Raw genomic sequence first — 10,336 nt, 5'->3', positions numbered from 1 at the left:
AGGATAAGATTGTAAAAAATATATAGATGTAAACGGAAAGATTGTAAGGAATGGAAGTCATGTAAACCCTTAGGGGACACATTATGAATAAAGAAGAATAAATTGGTTGCACTTGTAACCAAAAAGATAAACTTTTTATCAAAAAAGACAAATCTCTAGCAAAATGTATGAATTTTCAACCAGAAAAATCAATTTTCTACACACAAAAACAACACATTTTAAATGAAAATGATCAATCTTTTCCCCCAAAAACTTAATTTTTAACCAAGTAGTTGAAGAAGATTATTTTTCAATCTAAAAGACGAATTTCCAACACAATAAATAAATTTTCAGTCACAGAAATAAATTTTTAACAAAAATGATTAACCAAAAGATATGAATTCTGGCCCAAAAACATAATAGTAGACTTTTTAATTTAAAAATATTTAACTTTCAACCATAAAAGATTGATTTTTAACCAAAAAAAAAAGATTAATTTTTTATGAAAAGATGAATTCTTAATTCAAAAGGAGAAATTGTCTATAAAAAAAGGAGTATTCAACAAAATAGTTGAATTTCCTACCAAAAATATGATTTTTCAATAAAATAGTAGAATATCTAACAAAAAGAGATAGATTCTGAACCAGTACACTTTTTCCAATTTTCTAGACAAAAAAACGAATTTTCAATCAATTTTCTACCAAAAGATGATTTTTTTAACAAAAGAAAAAATGTCAATCCAACAAGACTAAATTAAAATTTTAAATAATTAATTTACAACCATTAAAGGTGAATTTTCAAACCAAAAGAACAAATTTACTATAAAAAAAAAAACGAATGTTCAAGAATAGTTGGTTTTGGACTATAAAATATTATTTCTCATTAATATAGTTCAATTTTCAACAAAATAATTAAATTTTCATCGAAGTAGTAGAATTCTTAATCTTTTCTCCCAAAAAATAAATTTTTTATCAAATAGTTCAAGAAGATTAGTTTTCAATCTAAAAGACGAATTTTAAACACAATAAATAAATTTTCAGTCACAGAAATAAATTTTTTAACAAAAATGATTAATCTTTCACGAAAAAAAAATTAATTTTTAACCAAAATATTTAATTTTTAACAAAACAGTTTAATTTCCTTCCAAAAAAATATGATTTTAAAATAAAACAGTTAAATTATCGAGAAAAATGATGAAACTTTCAACCAAATACAATTTTTAAACAAAATAAAATAAATTCAGAACCAAAAAGAATTTCTTTCGGGTTCTAATAATTCAGTTTGCATTTAAGTGAAAAAAAAACGAGAAAAATTTGAAAATTCTTTTTAAAAAAAGGGGGGGAATATCGTAAAAACAGTGCAAACTCTGAATAATTTCTTATTTCAAAATGTTCCCATGCCGAATATCAAAAATTATTCTGAATGCAATTTTACCTGAAATGTTTCTTTCAAAGCAGGCGCTTGATTTTTATGAATCGGAATGGCTTGAAGTTGACAGTGCGAACTCTTGAAATTCCTTTCGAAAAATACCGGCACTCGATCCGTTTTCTCGTAATATTTGCCAACCGCTTCCTTGTAAAGTTTCATCTCATGCGCGACACTTTCGGGCAAAATTGACAAGCTCTGGTGATGCGTGACTGGCAGAATGAGAAAATGATCGTCGACAACGCCACCTTTCGCGAGGGCGAGATAAATTTCATTGCCAACGGAAATAACCAGGTGCTTCGAAACTTCCGGACTTGAGAGACAAAACCAACATTTTGCCTGGTCGAATTCAAATTTGGCTCGTTTATTCGCCCGGTCCGTATTGTTTTGCTTTCTTTTTCCATCCTGAGAGTCCATGTCGTAGAAAAATTGGGTATTTTGAACCTCCATTTTCAGGCCAAGAGGGTCTGGATTCAGAGTGGATTTTGGATAAGGAGAGGCAGTTTCGTCCGTTGTTTTTACTATCAAATCGGACAAACGACTCCGGTCTACTGGTGTTAAATTTAAGGCGTAGAGCCATTTTCGCTTCTGTGGATTTCCCACGGTAGCGAGGGCCATAAACCTTGTCGCTATTTCCATATTATCCTCTGTTGCACTTTGATTTCTAAAAAGATGTTTGAAAAATTTCTCAATTTATAGACAAAACAGATTGCATCGAAAATGTTGAATTTTCAACCAAGAAAATTAACTTTACATCTGAAAAGAATTTTCAACAAAATGGAGACATTTTTAACCAAACAGTTGAGTTTTCAAATAAAAAAAAAGATAAATTTTCACTGAAAAAAAAGAATTTTTAACCATATAAATACAATTTCAGCTTAATACTTTAAAAAATAGATGTCATGTTAGACCGAATTTGACAATCTAAATTGTTGAATTTCCAAGTAAAAAAAGATAAATTTTCATTCAGAAGAGATTAATTTTTAACATATTAAATATATTTTTAACTGAATACGTTGAAAACCGGAACCAGAAGTGATAAAAGTTCGCGATTTAACCCTTAAAGGGCACACTTCCGCAAAAAAAAAGAGCATACTGGGTGTTTGGTACCCAACGGTATTCAAACGTGTGCTGTACCGACGGTATTGGATAGTTTAATGAGAAAAGGGTTTCATAACAGTTTTTGAAATTTCAAGTAGTTCAAAAAAATCCTTTTTGAAACAAATAAAATAAAAAATGACTTCTTTCACTCTAAAATTCACAACTTTTTAAGTTTTGATATTTTTACTTGAATACTCCCGAGATACGGCGCTTCAAAAATAAAATTAGTTCCATTTTCTTGAATTTGGTACGTTTTGTTAAAGCGCAAATAAGTCGCTGGGTGTACTACACCCAGTATGCCTTTTGAGGGTTAGAAAAATTACAATAAATTTACGATTTCAAAGAATAAAATGAGGAAGAAGATAACATAAAATATAAACATACCAAAACTTTATGAAATATATAAAAATATAAATATTGGGAAAAAAACTATTCCATTTTGTGTTTAAAAGTTAGAGTTGTTAGTTGAAAATTAAGGTAATTTGATTAAAACTCGTCTTTTTTAGAAGAAAATTAATCTTGTTAGTTGAAAATTTAACTATTTCGTTGAAACTTTGTTTTTAGGGTTAAAAAATTATTTTTTTAATTGCAAATTTTCAAAAAACGTCAGCAAAAATTCGTAGTTTTGTACACGATTGAAACCCAAAATAAGTATTTTGTATCATTCTTGTATTTTGTTAAAATTAGTATTTTTTGGTAGAAAATTAATCTTCTGGAATACAATATTTTGTTGAAAACTCGTTCTTTGTTTCATTGAAAATTATTTTTTTTTTAATGTAAAATTTATATTATTATTTTCATTATTTTATTTATTTAATATAATTTATATTTAGTGGAAAATTCGTATTGTTTGGCGAAGCATTAATATTCTTGATTAAAAATATATTTCTTTGGTTACAAATTTAACTATTTTGTTGAAAATTCTTTGTTTGATGGTTAAAAATCATTTTCGTAGCTAAAAATTAACATGTTCATTTTTTGGTTGAAAATGAATCTTTTTTTAGTTGAAAATTCAACTATTTGGTTCAGAATTCATGTATTTTGTAAAAAATTAATGTTTATGATTGGAACTTAATCTTTTTGTTTGAAAATTCGTCTTTTTTTGTAGAAAATTAATCTTATTAATCTATTCGGTTTTTGGTTTAAAAGTTATCTTTTTCAGATAAAAAGTTAACCATCTAATTTAAAATTAATGTATTTTCTCATAAGTTATTTTTTTTCATAGAATATTAATGCTCGTTTTTGAAAATTCATGTTTTTTGTTGAATATTAGTCTTTTTTTGTAGAAAATTAATCTTGTTGACTAAAAATTCAATATTTTGGTTGAAAACTAATTTTGTTGGGTGAAAGATTAATCATTTTTATTGGGAATATGAATTTTCAACAAAAAAAAAAGAAAATTTAAAACTTATGAATTTATTTTTCAACAAAATAATTAATTTTTCAGTGAAAAATTACTTTTGAAGTAAAAAAAATCGATTTTTTACCAAAAAAAGACGAATTTTCAACAAAATACATAAATTTTCAGCTGAATATTTTATATTTTTTTCGCTTCTAAATTTTTAATTAAATTTTTGAATTTTTAAATTAAAACAGATAAATTTTAAACACAAAATAGAGTAGTTGCATTTCCGGTGAAAATTCAAGCCAAAAAAGAATAATTTTCTAAAAAAAAAAACAGTTCAATTTTATACCAAACTGTTGAATTCTGTACCAAATTGTTGAATTGCTAGCCAAAAAAACGAATTTTCCTTAAAACTGTTGAATTGGCAATCCGGGAATATGAATTTTCTATTTTAAAAAATAATAATTTACAACCAATGAATTTAATATTCAACAAAATAGTTCATTTTTCAGTTAAAAAATTACTTTTGAAGGAAAAAAATTATTTAATAAAAAAAATCGATTTTTGATCAAAAAGAAGAATTTTCAACAAAATACATAAATTTTCAGCTGAATATTTTATATTTTTTTGGTTTCTAAATTTTTAACTAAATTGTTGAATTTTTAAATCAAAACAGATAAATTTTAAACACAAAATAGAGTAGTTGCATTTCCGGTGAAAATTCAAGCCAAAAAAGAATAATTTTCTAAAAAAAAAAAACAGTTCAATTTTGTACCAAACTGTTGAATTCTGTACCAAATTGTTGAATTGCTAGCCAAAAAAACGAATTTTCTTTAAAACTGTTGAATTTTCAATCCGGAAATATGAATTTTCAATTTAAAAAAAAAAGATAATTTACAACCAACGAATTTAATATTCAACAAAATAGTTAATTTTTCAGCTAAAAAATTAATTTTGAAGGGAAAAAATGATTTAATAAAAAAAAATCGATTTTTTACCAATAAAGACGAATTTTCAACAAAATACATAAATTTTCAGCTGAATATTTTATATTTTTTCGCTTCTAAATTTTTAATTAAATTTTTGAATTTTTAAATTAAAACAGATAAATTTTAAACACAAAATAGAGTAGTTTTGCATTTCCGGTGAAAATTCATTTTGAAAAGGGAAATGTTTTACAAAAAAAAGTTTTAATTTTGTACGAACTAGTTGAATTTTATATCGAATTGTTGAATTTTCAAGCCAAAAAAAAAATAATTTTCTAAAAAAAACAGTTCAGTTTTATACCAAATTGTTGAATTTGCTACTCAAAAAAAAAAGAATTTTCTTTAAAACTGTTGAATTTTCAACCAGGGAATACAAATTTTTAACAAAATAGTTACATTTTGAATTTCTTACCTAAAAAGATGAATTTTCAACTATAAATTCAATAGTTGATATTTCAGGAAAAAATAAAATTTAAAATACAAAATACTTGGATTTAATAGAAAAAATGCTTTTTTTTACCAAAAATGACGAATTTTTAACAAAATACATACATTTTTTATCAAATTTTTGAATTTCCGAGCCGAAACTATGAATTGTCTACAAAATAGTTCAACTTCAACCAAAAGGATTAATTTTCTATCAAAAAATATTAATTTTTAACAAATTATCTCAATTTTCAACTAGATACTTTCAACAATGAACGCGATATTATTCCAAATTTTATTCGAATAATTTTTTATTTATATATTTCATTTTTAAATTATTTGCACTGTATAAAAAGTATTTAATTTTGTAACAAGTTGTCACGACAAAAAGGCGAATTTTCTTTTACACTTTCGAATTTTCAACTAGAGAAAATGAATTTGCAATAAAAAAAACATAGCTACATCCAATCAGTGAAAAATCTACATGTTGTATTACATTTTCACCAGTTTAAATTATTTTTGAAATTTTTCAGAACTTCAAAGCATTTTTTTTTAAATTATTGGAATTTTTTCTACAATTTTTCTTAACTTTTTTAAATCCTGCAAAATTAACAACATTTCCTTAAAATATTGCAGATTCATTTTTGACATTTTTGAAAATCTTTTTAAATATTGTCTTAAAATTAATTATTCAAAATAAAAAACATTATTTTTAATTTTACTATGAATCTGAAGAAAAAGTTTTTCATTCTTTTGTAGCATTTAACTATTCTTGCAAAGCTTCTAATTTTTTTTCGAAAACTTCGAAATAATTCTTAAATTTGTTCGAATTTTTTTTAGGAATAATAGGTGTTCAATATTTATTTATACATCAAAATTCAACAATTTTACTCACAAATTAAAAGTTTTCAAATAGAATAATTAAAATTCTAACGTTCAGAATTTTTTTTAGTTTTAAATACCTGTTTTCCAATTACTGATTTTAAATATCTGAAATTTAATAAATCTGAATATAATAATTAATTAATTCGAACAAATTATTTAATAATTATTCAATAACAATTATGAATATATGTATATGTATTTTTATATTAATAGTTTAATTTCTAACCAAAAAATCGACTTTTTAACAAAATACGTGAATTTTCAACGAAATAAATTAATTTAAATTTAAAAAAACAAATTTATAACCAAACTGTTGATGTTTGAACTATAAAAGGTCAATTTTCCACCAAAAATAGTTCAATTGTCTACTGGAAGTTAAATTTTTAGTTAAATAATAATTTTTAACAAAGTAGTTACATTTTTTAAATAAATTTTCAATTAAAATTATGAATCTTCCAAAAACAAACAATTAATTTTTAACAAAAAAGATTTAGCTATTAACCTCAAGTAGTTGAATTTTCAAGAAAACAAAGAGGATCAATTCCACGCGAAAAATGTAAAAACAGAAATGTAAATTATATTACAGAAATATTTCCTCTTCGAAATACTACTTCTACTCTAAAAACTACTTGTAGTACTTTAATTTTCTAAAATTTTTTGTAATAAAAATAAGAGATAATATATTACCTGTAAGGTGGTCTATCATAATGAATATTTTCTAGCGCAGAAAGGTGATATCTTGGTTTTATGTGTGTAGCTAACCAAGAAATAAATTTGGAACCTTTGTAATTAAAATCCGGTTTTTTAGGGTCCAAATTCGTAATTCCCTCAGGCCAGGGTGAAGTTAACAAAATATCTACTCCTCGAAAACTGGGCTGGCCTTTCAAACAAGTGTTTCTAACATCCGTCACGTCTTTTGCATTAAAGGAATAATCTCTCATTTCGGAAGAGGTTTCTTCGATCCCACTGAGATATGCAATTTTGAGACCTGAACTTGCATTGTAAAGGCCTCTTCTTCCGAGATATGTGAGATTTTGACATATTTCACAACCATTGAGATCCGGATAATATTTCACATCAGCCGCACGATTCGGTCCAATAATATAAGTTGGTATCGAAATTGTTTTCATGCCACTCTTAAAAGGCTCCAATTCTACGTTGTCTTCTCCAAAAAAATTTCCTACGCAGAGGAGAAAATCAAATGGTCCGTTCTTCTTATTGATTGTTTCAACTTTGTTGAACAAAAACTTGAAATGTCCCTCCACATCTCCACAAATTAAAACCTTTTGTTTCTCGGCCATTTTAATTTTATACTATCGAATATTTTATAAATAATTATCACTTTAAGATCGTCAAATTAATTGTCAACAGGTTATTTATTAAATAGTATTTACAGGATTAACATTGTTTTCTCAGTTTGATCGCAAAACCACGACGCAAACTCAAACAAGCCAAACGTCAAACATAACCTCTATAAAGTTGACAAGGTTGATAATTTATGTATTTCAGGTATTTCAGATTTCATGGGGGAAATACAAGATGTAATTGATCAGCCTTAGAAAAAAGAAACATAATGTTCAAATATACTTGTAATGAAAAATCTTCTTTTTTTTTAATTATTGAAAAAATAAAAAGTCCCATGCAATTCGTATTATTGCTTGGCCGTCAGCGTGCAGAGATCTTGCAAGTTGCATCTAGCCGATTGACCAGTGTCCCAACCTTGACATGTTGAGCTATTGCACTTGCCCGGCGCAGCGATCGTCATTTGTCCATATTGGCGCGCGATTCAAACTAGATATAATTAACAATTATTGAAATTTAATATATACTCATTATAAATTACACATTGATATCAGAAATTACGTAAATTGTGATTTATGACCAGAAAAAAATAAAAGCGCCCATATTTTTCAATTAATTGTTTTTTAGTTCTAAAGAATAATTTATATTTTACCAAATAATTTATAAATTAATATATTTCTAACATATAATATAATATGTATGAATATTTGCATAATTTCATGTACGAATTTCCATTGCAAAAAACAATCATACTAGATAAACACCTCAAAATTACGTTTTCAAGTGAAAAAATTTAATCTTAAGGGCATGTGATACTAAGAAAATTGTCGATTTTACCAGTTTCAGGTTCCCTCAGCTTTTTTTCTAGAATTATAAATATTTTGTCTTAAATTTTTTTGAAATGATAGCGAATATGCTAACTGACGTCCCCACACACTTTTTTGTGTGTTAACTAAAAAGTTTTAATTTAGCAAAATGTGATTAATTTGCATAGCGGTTAGAAAATAGTATCGATTTTTTCAGTGTTAGATTCCTCCGGGTTTTTTCCTAGGATAAGAAATATTTTGCCTTCAAAATTTGCGAAATGATAGCGAACATGCTAACGGACGTCCCCACACACTTTTTTTGTGTTTTTGTATCAAAAAATGTTTGATATTGCTAATCACGTGCATGTATATTTCGAGATTATGTGTGATATAATTCACCCGACCCTTTCTTCCAAACTACACAATATTTTTGGCCGAAAACTTTGGACTTACAAATAAACATAGTAACTAATTTCCCGGAACTAACCTTGTTTGCAGGCAATCAAAAAAGTTTATTTTATAAATAATTTCCAGATTATCGGAAAGGTAGAAATGAAAAACGACGTAACCTCACAATAATGCATATGCATACAATTTTCATTTAGCACAATACATTTTTTTGTTATTATCCCTCAAAAAAGAGTCCGGGGACGTCCGTTATGATATTTTATAGCATCTCCGAATTCAGTTTTTAAAAATTTTCATTTTTGTGGAAAAAAAGCCGGGGAAACTGTAAGTATCACATGCCCTTAATTTAGAGACGTCACATAGTGACGCTCAAAATGAGAAAAAATAAACAAAAATCATCACTGCTTATAATAAATATTGAGCCAGTGTCTAAAAGTACCAAATAAATTTAGCTATTCGTGCCAAAATTTTGGTACAGACACGACTCGTTAAATAAACATTTTTGTTCTTCAAACACCTTTTTTAATGGAATATAAATTCATCTTTTGAATTGAAAGAAAAATTTTCTATCATTAAAAAAATATACTCGTTGATATTTTTTCTAACCTCACAACACAAATTACGTATTTTCTGATATTTATGTACAATTTATTATAATGATGTTGCCTAATTTCAATAATTGTCAATTATACCCGATTTGAATCGCGCGCGCCAACAGCGACCACTTAGAGTCAATGCACAGGGCAAGCGCAGTAGCTGAACATGCCAAAGTTGGGATCACTGCAAGTGACGTCACATTGTGGAATACCATTCTAACTGCTCTAGTCAAAGTTCCGCTAAAATTCAAATTTAGTAAATGAAAAATAGCTTTTTTATATACAAATTATTAATAAAAATTATTAGTTTTTTCATAAAACAGAGTAAAAATGTCAGTTATTTGTTTAAGAGACAAAAATTTAATATTTTAAGTACGCTCCGTTTTTCTTGCGGTGCTCTGAATTTCACAATTAGAACCACTGAAAGAACATTTCAAAGTACAAATTTTCATAATTGTTCTTTTTTTATGGTGAAAACTAAAAACAAAACATGTATTCAGGTGGAAAGTCCAACTTTTTAAAAAGAATATTCGTCCTTTTGACTAAAAAATTCAAGAATTTGGCTAAATCTTTTTTCCTAGTTGACTGAAAAATCGTTCTGGTACAAATTTAACCTTTTTGTTAAGAATTCTTCCTTTTTGGTTAAATATTCAATACTTGATTAAAAATTGAAATTTTGTTTTAAAAATTCATTTCATTAGTTGTTCCTACTCTTTGGGTAAAAATGTATCTATTTTGTTCAAACTTTTTTTTTGTAGAAAATGAATTCATTTAACTAAAAAATTAACTTTTTTGTGAAAAACTTATCTTTTTTATTTCAAAAATTAACGAATTGGTGGAAATTCGTTGTTTTTGGTTAAATCAAAATTTACATTAAATGTTAAATAGTTTTTTGTTGTAATAACAATTCTTTAGTTAAAAATTGAACTCTTTTAATGAAAATTCATTTCTTTTGTTGAAAATTCAAATATGTTGTTAGTTTTCTTCAGTTGAAAATTCCACTATATGGTTGGAAATTCATATTTCTTGTTAAAAAATAATTTTTTCAACTGAATATTACACTACCCCATTTTTTGT

The 10,336-nt window shown here is 25.9% G+C and overlaps 1 protein-coding gene across 1 annotated transcript in view; it reads right to left on the bottom strand.

Moving 5' to 3' along the window:
- The window catches only part of LOC117169629 (CWF19-like protein 1), a 17,562-nt gene extending 9,747 nt beyond the window's left edge, over positions 1-7,815 (bottom strand). Inside the window, exons 1-2 of the mRNA XM_033356093.1 lie at positions 6,835-7,815; positions 1,414-2,068 (exon numbers count right to left, since the gene is read on the bottom strand). Of these exons, the coding sequence (XP_033211984.1) occupies positions 1,414-2,068; positions 6,835-7,448 (1,269 nt within the window). The 5' untranslated portion in view covers positions 7,449-7,815. The remainder of the gene's footprint in view (positions 1-1,413; positions 2,069-6,834) is intronic.
- Between the last annotated feature and the right edge of the window lie 2,521 nt (positions 7,816-10,336).

This window comes from Belonocnema kinseyi, chromosome 3 (assembly GCF_010883055.1).
Source record: "Belonocnema kinseyi isolate 2016_QV_RU_SX_M_011 chromosome 3, B_treatae_v1, whole genome shotgun sequence".
NCBI lineage: Eukaryota > Metazoa > Arthropoda > Insecta > Hymenoptera > Cynipidae > Belonocnema > Belonocnema kinseyi.
The sequence above is the reverse complement of the archived record's forward strand: the minus strand, read 5'-3'. Positions and strand labels throughout refer to the sequence as shown.